Source organism: Loxodonta africana, chromosome 16, assembly GCF_030014295.1.
Source record: "Loxodonta africana isolate mLoxAfr1 chromosome 16, mLoxAfr1.hap2, whole genome shotgun sequence".
Classification (NCBI taxonomy): Eukaryota; Metazoa; Chordata; class Mammalia; order Proboscidea; family Elephantidae; genus Loxodonta; species Loxodonta africana.
The window spans coordinates 30,934,862-30,949,008 of NC_087357.1; the positions used below are offsets into that span (position 1 = coordinate 30,934,862).

At 45.8% G+C, this 14,147-nt stretch overlaps 1 protein-coding gene across 1 annotated transcript; it reads right to left on the reverse strand.

The window, feature by feature from the left end:
- Positions 1–868: 868 nt before the first annotated feature.
- Positions 869–11,586, reverse strand: INA (internexin neuronal intermediate filament protein alpha). The gene is made up of 3 exons (XM_003409142.3): positions 10,522–11,586; positions 2,661–2,785; positions 869–1,452 (listed from the first exon to the last, which is right to left on the reverse strand). Exons 1-3 carry the CDS (start codon positions 11,584–11,586, stop codon positions 1,143–1,145), a joined length of 1,500 nt encoding a protein of 499 aa, XP_003409190.1. The 3' UTR covers positions 869–1,142.
- Positions 11,587–14,147: the final 2,561 nt, after the last annotated feature.

Below are 14,147 nucleotides of genomic sequence, written 5' to 3' on the forward strand. Positions count from 1 at the left end.
CCTGGTGATAAAATAGCCTCCTCTTAGCAGTCTTAAACGGCGTAGGAGAGTGAAAACAAGGCCTCTTTAGGACCTAGACTAGTGGGAAGAGGAAATGTAGATTTTAAGGTGAGAACATGAAAAAGCTAATTCTGTATCACCACAAATGATCAGACACAGATAAATAAATGAGACCTTGGCTTTTTCCATTCATAGAAATACCTCCTCTAACTTACACTACTAAATCTAAGGTCAGCTTAATCACAGCTTAGGATAACTATTACCATGTTTCTAAAGTTACGATGAAAACTACATTTTTAATAATCAACTTTTTTTTCTAATTAAATGGATTTGAATAAGCTCAAAGCCTAAAATCTAGGGACTCGTCAGTACTTTATTTGTTTGGAGACAACTCATCACCATTTTTTTTTTAACCTACAGAATTGGAAGGATATGAAATGTGCAGGGATAAGTCATTACACGAGCACAGAAATGGTCAACATGCATTTAATTTTACCCATTGAGCAAGAAGAGCTCAAAGGGGTAAGCTCCTTTGAGAATAGCCTAAATGTGTTTAAAAGGGAAGAATACTACAATAGCTTTTCTTTTTTTTTCTTCCGTGGATGGAAGAAAAAGATGTATGGAAGTGAGGTGGGGGTGGAAGGGAAAATGTCCATTAAGCAAACACCTATCATTTGTGGAACGGTTCTATTAAAGTGGAGTTGGGTATGAACCACAGGTTTATCTTTGGCAGTGATCTTATGTTTTAGGTATCTAAAGTGAGACTGTATAGCTGGGTAATGGCTGGGTATAGTGCGTGAATATAGGTTTTAATTTCTATTCACAGCAGATGATGATGATCACAGATTTAGCACCTTAGTTCGTACTTCCTCTGCACCTGAATCATCTATCGCTATGAAGCCTGAGCTGTAGGTGAGGAGGCTGTATTCTTCAACAACTTTTCTGTGATTGTTCCAGGACTACAGTTTGCGCCAATCTAGAGGTGATTTTCTTATTAGAGAAACCATTCAATACTAAGTATGAGACTGAAGCCTTGAAGACATTTTATAGTGGTGACAGGTGTTTTGGCTCAAGACTAGGGTGTTTAATGAGTCAAATGCATATTATTCCCTCTTAAGCATTAACTTTTTTAAGCAACTGAATTATATTTTTTGGCTTGAAATGGTGCTTTCTTCTATATTTGACTTCTCGGTTTTCTTAGTAGATATTACTGTCTCCTCCAATATTTCTTCAAAACTTTCCCCTATCTGGGAGGTTTTCTTAGAGGCTACCTTGGAAGCCTCCTCTTCCTCCTCCTCTTTCTTAAGCGACAGCCCAGTGGATAAGACTTTGGAGGTTGTAGAACTGAGGATTCTAGGTGGGAGCAGATAACTTGGATTGGGAAGTGGATTTAGCCCTGAAATGCTTAATCCAGTGGTGCTAAAACGGGTCTCTTCACCTTCCAGCAGTTTCCTGTAAATCCAACAGAGAAAAACTCTCAGGAAGTCAGTCAACTTGCAACTTTTTTTTTCTTTAAGAACATAACCCTCCAGTCCCTATTCATTTTAGAGATTGAGACCAATAAATATTGAATTCCAAAGCTCAAAGAGTTGTTGTGTATACAAGTACACACACACGGTCCTCAGCACCATCTGTGTTTAAATCATTGTCAAAGGGAAACACCTATAACTCCCCTTGGCCATTATCACACCCGTATTTGGCACTTAGAGTCTCTGAAGCTCTAGGGAGAAGTAATTTTGCTCGTTAACACCTTAAATGCAACAAGGCTAAGGAGGTGAGAAGTCTACAAAAGAAGGAGGAATTGCGTCATTTTTCTTGAACCTGAGATTGGTACTTTTTCAATGTATAGTGAAACAAAAGGAAGGGAACCAGCAATAACAAATAACCAGTAAATGAAACTGTTACAGACAGTTCTCAGCCTGGCCTAAACAGTAGCCCCAGTACCTTGTTTCTCATAACTCCAGTGTTTTCATCACTTTTTTAAAATCAGAAACTCAACACACTATCAAACACTCCTGGAACTTCGTTTTGAAGTAGTATGTTTTTTTATACATAGCATAAAGGAAAAAAAAAAAAGGAGGGGGTGCCTCAGATAGATCTGGGGTTGAATCTGAGCTTTGCCATTTACCCAGTGCTATGACTTTGGGCAAGTTACACAATCTGTGGTTCAGTTTCCTCATATGCAAAATGGGAACATTAAAACCTGATACCTAGAAAATGTATGTGAAGTATAATATAGTGTCTGGCACGTAGTAGTCATTCAAAACATAGTAGCTGCTGTTACTACTTTTTTAGGTAAATGTTCACTGAATATTGATTGCCTTAGTAGAAGTCTGGTGGGATGCCTCACCTGTTAGAATTTTATAGCTGTATATGCTGTATTTTTCCAGGCAGTCTGATGGATTTTATTTCAACTCAGTGTATTCATATTATCCCCTCAAATCCTTGATGGGGTACACAGAGTACTCCCAGATTAGTAAGGTGAAGCTGGGATATTTCCAAACAGATGGACAGAGGGATCAGCTCACCTGGAATATACCAGTTCTGTCCTTCCACATCCCGCCTCATCCTTCAGAAACCAGAGAAGCCAGAACCACTCCTTTGGGTAGCATTGCCCCAGATGACTGGATCTACTTGGGTGAGCATGCCCTTTTAATTACCTGTATGCTGCTATCTCAATGTCAAGAGCCATTTTGACATTGAGCAAGTCCTGGTATTCCCGAAGGTGGCGAGCCATCTCACTCTTGGTGTTCCTCAGATCATTTTCCAGCTGCCCAATGCTATCCTGGAAATAGACATATCCAAAATATTTAGGCCAGATGAGCTGAGATTCATTAAAACTTCCACAAGGCAAGGGTTTTCAATTCTGACTACACATAGAAACTTATAAAATACTGACACCCATGCCTACCTCCCACCCCAGGTTCTGATTCATTTGTTCTAGAATGTGGTCCCAGCATCTTCATTTTTTTGTAAAGGTCCCCAGGAGATTCTGATGCATGGTGAGGGTTGGGAAGCATGGGACACATGTTCTCAACCGAACACTGGGGAGATTTTTTTTTTTCTTTAACTTACCATCCCTCCCTGCTTGTTATATTGCTACTAAATAACTCAGTTGTTACATGTCCTTTCCAAAACCCAGAGCCTTATGGTCAGGAAATTCCAACCGTGGAAAGCAGGGAAAGGACAGCAAGGCTTCTCTGCCTCCATTCCATTGCTTCACTCACTTTGATGGTTTTGCAGCGTTTCCTGGAAGCCTGCCACTCAATGACTTTACTGAAAGCATTTTACATGATGGGTAAGGAGGAAGCAGAAATACTCAACAGATTTTTTTTTAAAATCCAAATGGCAGACTGAAATTAATTGAAAAAGAAACTAGGTTCATGTAAGGTGTGCTCCGAATTCTTCCAGGTGCAAAACCCAGCATGAAAAAAAAAAAAAAAGCTTTAAGTTTATGACTCTTGAGCAGCCAGAAGGATCTTTTAAAAACAAAGCAGATCCTGTTGCACCTGCTTAAAACCTTTCAACAGCTTTGGAATAAAATCCAAACTCCCCAGCATGATCTTTATTCTTCCCCTTGCTCAGTGTGCTTCACCCACCCTGACATTGTTTGCTCCTTAAACATACAGAGTCCAACACTGCCCCAGGCCCTTTGCGATTCCTATTTTCTCTGCCTGGGATGCTCAGTAGAGGGTCTTTACGTGGCTGACTCCTTGTCACACAGACTCAGTTTAAATGTCCTCTCTTCAGGCAGGTCTTCCTTAGCAACCAACCTATCCAGCAGATTATTTTGCCTCAAGCCAGGGCAGCTGCTAGCCCATGCCTGGACCTTGTGCCAATTAGAAAAAGGCACGACCACAGGGAGGACAAATTAGAAGAAGGCACCCACTTGAAAACGGCCACTTTGCTCTTAGCTTTTATCACTATCTGAAATTGTTCATTTATTTCTAGTTTATTTTCTGTTGCCTTCCTGTATAACAGAGTTTCTTAATCTCAGCACTTCTCTTTGTTGTGAGCATTGTAGGATGTTTAGCAGCATTCCTGGTCTCTACCTACAAGATACTCCCTCCAGTTGTGATTACCACAAATATCTCCAAAAAATAGAAAACCAAACTAGTTGCCATCAAGTCAATTCTGACGCATAGCCGCCCTATGGAACAGCAGAGCTGCCCCATAAGGTTTCCAAGGAGTGGCTAGTGGATTCAAACTGCTGACCTTTTGGTTAGCAGAGAAGTTCTTAGCCATTGTACCACCAGGGCTCCACAAATGTCTCTGTTGTTGTTGTTGTTGTTAGGTGCCATTGAGTTGGTTCCAACTCATAGCGACCCCATGTACAACAAAACGAAACACTGTCTGGTCCTGCACCATCCTCACAATTGATGCTACTATGCCTGAACCCACTGTTGCAGCCGTTGTGTCAATCCATTTTGTTGAGGGTCTTCCTCTTTTTTGCTGACCCTCTACATTACGAAGCACAAATGTCTCTACAGACATTGTTAAAGGTCCCCTAGAGAGCAAAATCACTCCTGGTTGAGAACTACCGCTCTAGAATGTAATTAACATGGAAGCAGGGACCCTTTCTATCTAGTTCATCTCTGGCAGCCCAGGACCTAACACAATGTACACTGTAGATGCGCAATGAATAGTTACTGAATGAATGAATGATGCTATATAAGCACTTTTTCTTTTTTATGACCTGAAAAGGCATGAGTAAATAACTCGCATAACTCCACTGTATATTGGCAGAGATGAAAAGCACAGTGACTGAGAAATTTTTATGAAACAGTGATAATATATCAGAGACCTCAAGAAAGTGCTCCCTTGTAACTTCCCTTGTGTGGACCTAGATCAGTGATGGTGAAAGGCATGGCTGACACTTCAGGGGGTGCAAACTTCCAAATCAAGAGAACTTGCAGAAAGAATTAAAATTCATGCCACCTACCTGTTCTATAAATATTGACAGGAATACCGCAAAGGCGAGATTCAACTGACTGATGGGTAGAAAGCAAGGGATGACAGGAGGTGGTGAAAATACATGACACAGTGATGGAAATGTCCCGAAGTATGTTAAAAGATCATAAGGGCTTAAAAGGCTTTTCACTAAGCAAATTTTACTTGATGGTTGCTATAAACAAGTCTACTATTTTTGGATTAGAGTTAAGAGACTAATAGTACTGTGGTAACTGGGAAAGGAGACAAGGATGAAGGGAAAGGGAGAAAGAGAAGGAAATATTATCATTCTGCAAAGCAGCTGGAAAAACGGTATGAGACAAAGAGAAGGATTTCACCAGGATCTTGGGCTGCATTTCTTGCCCTGCCACAATCCAACATACCTCAGTCAGTTTCCTAAATTTTAGCTTCTTCAAACGTTCTGTTTCTGCATATGGAAAATGATCATGTTTATTCTTTTCTAAGGTTTTCTGAGATCCTCAAATGTGGATACCAGTTTAATGAACATCACACTATTATACAATGAGACCATTAGCTGCTCAATTAGATAATAGGGATTAGAACAGCACTTGGCACACAGGAAGTGCTCAATAAATGTGAGTGATTTTTATTATTGCTAATACCATACCATGTGACTTTCTACCCTTTTAATGATAACGGACAGACTAATCAGAAGCCATCTGTATACCCACTTAGAAAACTAACAAAAGCAACGTATAATAAAACCTTAATATTGGATCGCGTTGGCGTAGAGTCCATTCTGACTCATAGTGACCCAAAGGACATAACTGAACTGCCCCATAAGGTTTCCAAGGCTGTAATCTTTATGGAAGCAGACTTCCACATCTTTCTCCCTCAGAGCAGCTGGTGGGTATGAACTGACCTTTTGGTTAGCAGCCAAGTGCTCTACCACTGCACTACCAGGGCTCCTTTAATATTGGATAGTTGGAGGCATGTCCCTTAAAGCACTACATTTTTAAAAAATGACAATTTTGAACAAAAAGAAATCTTTCCAAATTGGTATGTACTACTCTTACTTAGAACATGAAACATAATGAAACCTTTCTTAGCAATTAAGGGTCATGATAGATGATCAATTACTTTTCTATGATTCAGTGAGTCTTTTATGTCAACTGAGGTGTATTGAGCTGTTTATTTCGACTCTAAATGGCCCCAAAGAGCAGTATTCGAGCTAGTGTTTGCTGCTTCGTGGTTTTCTTTGTCCTGAAAGTTGATCTGATCTATTGTTACTCATTCCTGCCAATGCCTGACTCTAGTGGTCTCTCTTGCCTTCTATCTTGCTGCAGGCTCGAAAAAAAAATTACAAAGCATTTTAGAACCATGTAAGATAAGAACGCTCTTATTGGAGCCCTGGTGGCGCAGTGGTTAAGAGCTCAGCTGCTAACCAAAAAGTTGGCAGTTCGAATTCACCAGCCGCTCCTTGGAAACTCTATGGGGCAGTTCTACTCTATTCTATAGGGTGGCTATGAGTTGGAATTGACTCGACGGCAACTGGTTTGGTTTGGGGTAACATAAGAATGAATAGGCTAAGGGCATCGCAGGGGCCAACTTTCTACTATGTGATTTATTACAGATAGATGTTCTATCTCATCAGCAGGTTAATTAGGTCCTTTTTCAAAAATTACTTCTGCTTCAGTGCCGTCTTTCCTGAATACAAGGTTGTTGGGTAGCTGAGTTCTAGACAGGTGAGATTTCCTTGAACTTTTATGTTACATATTTCACATGTCTATGGATAAAACCAGACAAAAAGCATGACTTTCCTCCTTTCAGAAGGAATTGTGCTGCCTGCTGACCACTGCTCTTCAAAGTCTCACTCTTTGTTTGCTCTCTCCTCCCCACACCAGGCTGTATCTTGCATTGCCCTTCAAAAGCCCTGCCAAAGATGGCCTCCAGCTGGAAATCTGAGCGCAGCGTTGCAGTCTGCCCCCTCCCCCAACCACGCAGCAGCTGCTGGCTTAGCCTGAGGGAATGGGTAAGAGGCACTCCCAGCTCCAGTCAGGTCTCTCCCAGAGCAGCTAAGACAGTGCTAAGCATCTTCCCCAGAGCTGAAAGAATGGTGTCTGGGAGGAAGAGAAAGAACAGGCCACACTAGCATCTGTAGTGGAGAAGAGCAGGATAAACAGTGCAGTGGATTTCATCACTTTTAGGGCCCCTCAGCCAGGTGGGCAGTAGCACGGCACAGTCTGATTGGGAGAGGACATCCAGAATTACTGCTCAGAACAATGACCTTAGGTGGGGAAAGAGGGTTTTTGTATGTGGTCCACCTGTGGTTACTAAAAAAAAAAGTTACTATGCATGCCTTATTCACATCCCTGTCCTTGTCCCCATCTTTGTTGCCCCCCACCACACTTTAAAATTTTGCATTGTATAACCCTCAATAGCTGCTTTACACTAGAAAATGTGATTTAGGTCAGTGCATCCCCCAAATCAGTCTGAGGACTGACGGGATGCAGCACTTTTATTGAAAAATGCATATTCCTGGGCCCCACCTGTGAATACCTGAATCCATATCTTTGGGAGTGGGCTGAGAATCTTTTATTTTTAAGCCCCGAGTGATCTCAATGTGCCGCTGAGTTTAGGAACTACTAAACCAAAAAACCCAAGCCCACTGCCGTCAAGTCGATTCAAACTGCCGACATTTTGGTTAGCAGCCGTCAGTCTCAACCACTACGCCACCAGGGTTTCCTAGGAACTACTAGTTTAATTTTATTTCTGTAAAGGTGCTATCATGGTAGCCCGGGTGACAGTAATCCAGCGCAGGTAGAGAGGGGTTTTTTTTTTTTGTAGGGGGAGAAAAAAACAGATGGAAGAGTTAAACAAAAAACCAAACATAGCTTTTTTCTTGAATTCTAATTTCAGAAATGGATCTATCACGCAATAGATTTATATGCAGCCACTGTCACCCCCACTCCCCAAGGGGCAAGACCCCTCCTGCTATTTAATTAGGTTGTGTTCCAATCTCATATTGGAAAGAAGAGGCCAGACTTGGCTCATCTCCCTGGAGAGCATTAACCAACAAAGATCTTGATTGCTCAGCAAGGTCTTTCAAGAAAAGCTTCAGCTTTCCATGACCGACCATAGTACAAGGCTGGGCCCTGAGTACCCTCCAAAACCATCCTTAGACATTTTTGGCAGAGCTGGGGCTCTAATGGCAATGAAGCTTCCTCGCAGGAACCTGAGCCACCCTGGGTCAGAAATGGAAAAGACTTCAGCTAAAGAGGATGGGTGCGTTTGGCTTTTGAAGACAATAACCTCTTTATGATCTTTCCTCTTGCCTAACTCGGACTCTCTCATACACCATTGTGTATTTATTGCGTCACCTTGAACCATTCTTTACCCTTTCAAAAGTGTATTAAGCTTCCTTTCCTCAAACAGGCTGTCTGTTCTCTGCAGGAAAAATGTGACTTTAACAGGGCCTTTCTCTGCTTCTTAGAAGGTAACAAGCTTGCAAAGTAAAATGGGCCTACAAGTAATCTCTGAAGCAGAAGAAAGAGAACAGCCTACCAGTACTGCAGTGAAAGGGGAGGGGTGGGGTTAGAGGGTAAGAAAACAATGGCTGAATCTCACCATGGAGAAGAAGGCTTTTTATCTTGGTCAGCACTGCTAAAATTGTTAGTGAGAACAACCAGAGGACACCCCTGTGGCTTCAGGTCTTCAGGATCACAGCTGAGGTTGTGAGTTCCACCTAAGCTTTAGGTTCCAAGGGGTAGGAAATAGCTCTCTGTTGTCTGACCTCCCCTTCTACTCCCACCCACAGGTCCACTGAGCCTCTGAAGGCTAAAGCTGATGGAGGCAGCACTGCAGAGCTGCAGATGCCGCAGTTTCTGTTGTTTGTTTCCTGTAGACCATATCTGGATGGCTATACTATTGTCTAACACTAGGAAGCCTTTTAAAACAAACAAAACAAGGCAGACAACACAGCCACCACCTCTTAGAATGAAGGGGCTACAACAAGCAAACACAGGACACGGCAAAGTCTAACTCAGATGGCAGATGTGGGTAAGTTACCCTTTTTGTAGAAATACTGGGCTAGCCCTCCAGATGACCATCTAGCTCTTCCTTTGAGGCTTCCAGAAGAAAACATGAAGCCTCAATTAACCAAATGTGGTGGCACTAAAAATGGTACGCTTGGGATTCCACTCCTTTGTTAGTTCTATTAATGTACCCAAACTCAATTTAATCAAACGGAAACTTTGATCTTGGTTAGGTTCAGCTATTGCAAGTTTCTGAATTATTGCCATTCTATCCAGTGGAGCTTTTATTATACCTTGAAGCTGAACTATACTATTTACATTATTTTCTACATTTTTCATTCACCCCGTCTCCTGCCTCTGTGACCTTTCTGGTCATAAGCCTGGAATGTCCTACAGTAAAACTGAAGATGCACTGGCCTTTGCTGAGCGAGAAAAGGAGGAAAGAGCCAATCAATACCTTCAAAGGAGCTTAGAAGGCAGGCAAAGATGGGAAAAATAAGTGGCCTGTAACAAAGAGAAACTCCATCTCTGTGATTAATCACATGCACTTAGGATGGAAAAATGTTTAGGAAATGGGTATTTTCAAGTGGCATCTCACAGCTGCTAAGCAGGTTAAGTGGTTTTTGTTAAGTGCCAAGCCATCCATGAAAGTGAAAATTGACACTGTCCAGGAGGTGACCTTTGATTGCAGGTAGCCGAGACTGATACGTTAGTATTGCAGCAAGAAAAAAAAAAATCAAAGAAGTTAATTGCCTAGAGAATCCTAACTGGGACATGAGACTGGAGAAAGAGAGAGAGAGAGAAGAGAAGGAGAGGGAGGGGGAGATCGAGGGAGAGAATTTCTGAAATGAAAAGACCTGAAGGTGGTTCGTTTCACGATCAGCACCGTGGACAGCGCCCCAACCACCCACACACTCTCTCTGCTAAAAGGTCTAACGCGTCATTGGGAAAAAAGTGTTCACAAGGGAACCTCATGTGTGTGCGTGGGGTAGAATAGGGTGGGTGTTACTAGCCCCACCACCTAGATGTTGGCTCCCAATCTCTACTCCTTTGAAGGCAAAAATCAAGAAAATGGGTTAGGACCTTTCCCAGTTCGGTACAGCATTCTTCCCCCAACCCTGGGGTTTACACCTTCCCTGAATATCAATTCCAGGGCCCATAGAAAGACTTTTAAAGTCAACCAAAGAAGCCAGACAACCCAGACACCAACTTCTGACAAAGGAGAAGCTGTAATCCACCTCGGTTGGGTTCACTTCCAATTTTGGGTGGGGTACTATTCCCCAGGTTGCCACTGTGCATACATTCACTTGCTGCCAGGGAGGCATGACTTAATTTTTATGCAATCATATTGTACGATTCTGAAGAACAGGGGCTTAAGGCTTCTTTGTTAAAAGAGCTAAGACAGGGACGTGAGGGGCAGGGGAAGGGAGCTTCCAGGCCCCCAAATTAACTGTGGAGACTTCAGGGCTTTTTGTCTGCCAACACCTCCGTCGGGACTCCTCCCTCCCCTTGGTTCCTACGGCCAGAATTTGCCGGGGAGCTTGGGTAGGGGCGAGAAGGGATAGGGCGCCCTTACCTGGTAGCCGGCCACCTCAGCGCTGTGCCGCTCCTCCAGCTCCAGGATCTGCCTCTCCAAGGACTCGTTGGCCCCGCGCAGCCCCTCAATCTCGATGGTGCGTGCCTGCAGCTGGCGACGGTACTCGTGGATCTCCTCGCGGCTGGCCCGGATGGCCTCAGTGCTGCGCGCCGCCTGCTCGTTCAGGTTGGCAAACTTGGACTTGTACCATTCCTCGGCGGACTGCAAGTTCTTGGCGGCCAGGGACTCATACTGGGCGCGGATCTCCCTCAGTGCCGAACTCAGGTCTGGCTTAGCCACAGCCACGTCCACCTCGGCTGCGGCCTGAGACGACGCCTGCAGCGTGGCCAGCAGTTCGGCCACCTCCTCGTCGTGCACCTGACGCACGAAGGCCAGCTCGTCCAGCAGCGACTCCACCTTCTTCTCCAGGTCCAGGCGGGCCAACGTGGCGCCGTCCACGTCGCGCTGCTGCGCCTTCAGGGCGCGCTCAGCGCCTTCGCGCCCGCGGCTTTCTTCCTCACAGCGTGCCCGCAACCGCTGCACCTCCTCTGCCAGCCCGTCGCGCTCCAGCAGGGCCTGTGCGCGCGCTGAGCTCGCCTCCTCCAGCTGCGTGCGCAGGTCGCGCAGTTCGCGCTGGAAGAGCTCGCCGACACGCGATGGCTCGGCGTGGCGCTGCCGCAGCGCGGCCAGCTCGGCCTCGAGCGCGCGGTTCTGTGTCTCCAGCTGGTGCACCTTCTCGATGAACACCGCGAAGCGGTCGTTGAGGCCCTGCAGCTGCTCCTTCTCATTGGTGCGGATGATCTTGTACTCGTTGGTGCGCGCCGCCGCCTGACTCAGGTCCAGCCCGTCGGACGCCGGCGGCCGGCGGTAAGCCAGGCCCAGGCCGAGCGAGGAGGCCGAGGAGCAGGCGGCCGAGGAGGCCACATTGCCGCGGGACAGCGACTGCGAGCGGAAGCTGCCCGCACCGCCTGCTCCGGAGGGGCGCGCGGACAAGCGAGAGCTGTCCCCGAACACCTTGCGGTAGGAGGAGGAGGCGCACAGGTAGTGCTCCGAGCCGAAGCTCATGGTGCCAGGACCGGGGCCGGGCGTGCGGCTGCGGCTAGAGCTACAGAGGAAAGGCGAGGTGCGCCAGGCGGGGCGCTCTGGGCGGTGTGCGCAGGGTTTTAAGGAGCGGGGGGCCGGGGCGGTGCGTTAGGGGCGGAGCTCCCGCTCCGCGTCTGGCCAAGAGAAGGAAACGGGGGGAGGGGGGCATCCAGGAACCGGTGCGCGGAAGCGCGGTGACTACTGCAGCTGCGCAAGTGATGGACCTGGGGCGCGGGGACAGGGCCATCTGCGTAGGAACCACCCCCTGTCCCCAGCGCCTGTTCCCAAGAATCGACTGCTTTGGAAGCTAGTTGAGCGGAAGGGTGCCTAAAAGACTGGGATTTCCCATCCATAAACCACACAGCTATGTCGCGCCCCTTGACCCTGTGCTCCTTCCCCCTTTAGTCCCCCGGGAGTTTATGATTTTCTAGGAGGTGGCCCGCACGCCCACCCCTACCCTGGAGTTACTATGGATGAGGCCCTGTTTCTTCAGTAAGACTAGGGCTCCCAGGACGAGGCTTTGTCCTCACCCTCAGCCGGCTCAGGCGGAGAGTGGGTCTACGTCAGAGACCATCCCTCTAACTGTTCTCTGCAGGTCCCGGGGGAGTGCCCAGGGTGGCAGGCCATGTCGAAGTCTGCGACGCCCAGGGTGGAAAGGGGAGGTCGGTAAAGAACGTGGGTTGCACCTGAAAGTGGAAAGAAGGGGCGGTGGAAAGGAAAAGGAGCAGGACTGGGAACAGAAGCGCTGGGAATTAATGGGGCTCCTTGCCAACACTGCAGAGCCATGACACAGACTAGGACCATAAACTGGTGGCGAGGTATTGTATACTTTTGTTTTTGAAATATTTTATTTTGAAATATTTCAAAGTGAACATTTTTAAATCGAGAGGTTTTATCTAAGAGAAAACTGGATTTCTGTCTTCTAAAAATGGAAAGAGCTGGGATGGCCACATTGGGCAAAGCTGAGTTGCCTGACGTTTGTATAAGAGAAGTGTGCTCTCAAGTTTACTGTTGTCCACACCAGGCTTACATCCACCTTAATTCTGGCCCTGTAGGTATTTGACATTTCAGTCTGCATATGTCCTGCAGGAAAGATCCTCCTCTGGCCTGGGAGAGCCCCATTCCTGTGATAATTCCCTCTTTGGACAAGAGGTCCCTGCAAACAGATTAAACTGTACGAGTGGGGATGGGCCCTGGTGACTGAGCCTCCTTTATTTACCATGGTGGGGGAAATCAAAGAATGGGGTCTGGAAAGATGAAGCCTAGGGGTGTCAGTGTGCAGTCTATGCTACGTATTCACCTTCTAGCCTATAATGCCCCTCAGAATGTGGATACGACCTTGGATAGGGAGTAGGAAGACCTTTTCAATAGACCTCAGAATTGCAGACTGAGGGGCTTTCTTGATTATGGAATGTCTAGGATATAGTTCCAGGATAACTCTAAGGAAGCTTTATTTCACCTCATTGGGGGTAAATATTATCTGAGACATGCCATGAAGGAAGGGGGAAAGGGAGCCCTGTAGGACTTTGGAGCATGTCCCTTGCCCTCGTACTTGATGTCATAGAAGATAGCTAGACCCTGCCACAGCCTGTCCCTCTGATTCCTCATCAGAGACCAAGACCTGAGCTGGAGGGACTCGATTCTGAGGTCTTTGGGTTCAGAAAGACCTGGTGATGTGAAGGATGGAAGAGTTCTAACACTACTGAATAACTACTCTCTCCCAGCCCGTGTGACCATTATTTTGCATAGGCTACCTCATTCCAGCCACTCCTCAAGGTGGCCCTTATGCCCATCTGTCTTGGTTATCTAGTGCTGCTATAGAAATACCACAAGTGGATGGCTTTAAGAAACAAATTTATCCTCTTGCAGTCTGGGAAGCTAAAAGTCTGAATTCAGGGTGCCAGCTCCAGGGGAAGGCTTTCTCTTTCTGTTGGCTCTGGGGGAAGGTCATTGTCATCAATCTTCTCCTGGTCTAGGAACTTCTCAGTGCAGGGACCTCGGGTCCAGAGGATGCACTGTGCTCCCGGTACTTCTTTCTTGGTGGTATGAGGTCCCCATGTCTCTCTGCTCGCTTCTCTTTTATACCTCAAAAGAGATTGGCTCGAGACACAATCTAGTCTGGTAGATTGAGTCCTGCCTCACACATAACTGCTGCTAATCCCATTTCATCAACATCATAGAGACAGGATTTACAGCACATAGGAAAATCACATCAGATGACAAAATGGTGAACATCACACAATACTAGGAATCATGGACTAGCCAAGTTGACACACATTTTGGGGGGACACAATTCAATCCATAACACCATCTTACAGATTAGAAACTGAGACTCAGATGCAGCACTCTCCACAAGGTCACTAGCAAGAAAAGGCCAGAGCCATACATATATTCTCTCCATTCACTACATAATTCTGCTTCTTAAAGCAATGAGACTCTTGAGGTCTCACTAATTTCCATGCAACCAGAATAGGGCTAAGTGAGCTTCAGAATAATTTTGGCCAGTAACAGTTTATCAGGCTGATTTGTAATTGAAAGAACAT

Coding starts and splice junctions, on each gene's coding strand:
- INA (XM_003409142.3), bottom strand. CDS start 11,586: ATGAGCTTCGGCTCGGAGCACTACCTGTGCGCCTCCTCCTCCTACCGC. Junction 2,786..10,521: donor CTGAGGTGGCCGGCTACCAG/GTAAGGGCGCCC, acceptor GTCTATTTCCAG/GATAGCATTGGGCAGCTGGA. Junction 1,453..2,660: donor ATTGAGATAGCAGCATACAG/GTAATTAAAAGG, acceptor TTGGATTTACAG/GAAACTGCTGGAAGGTGAAG.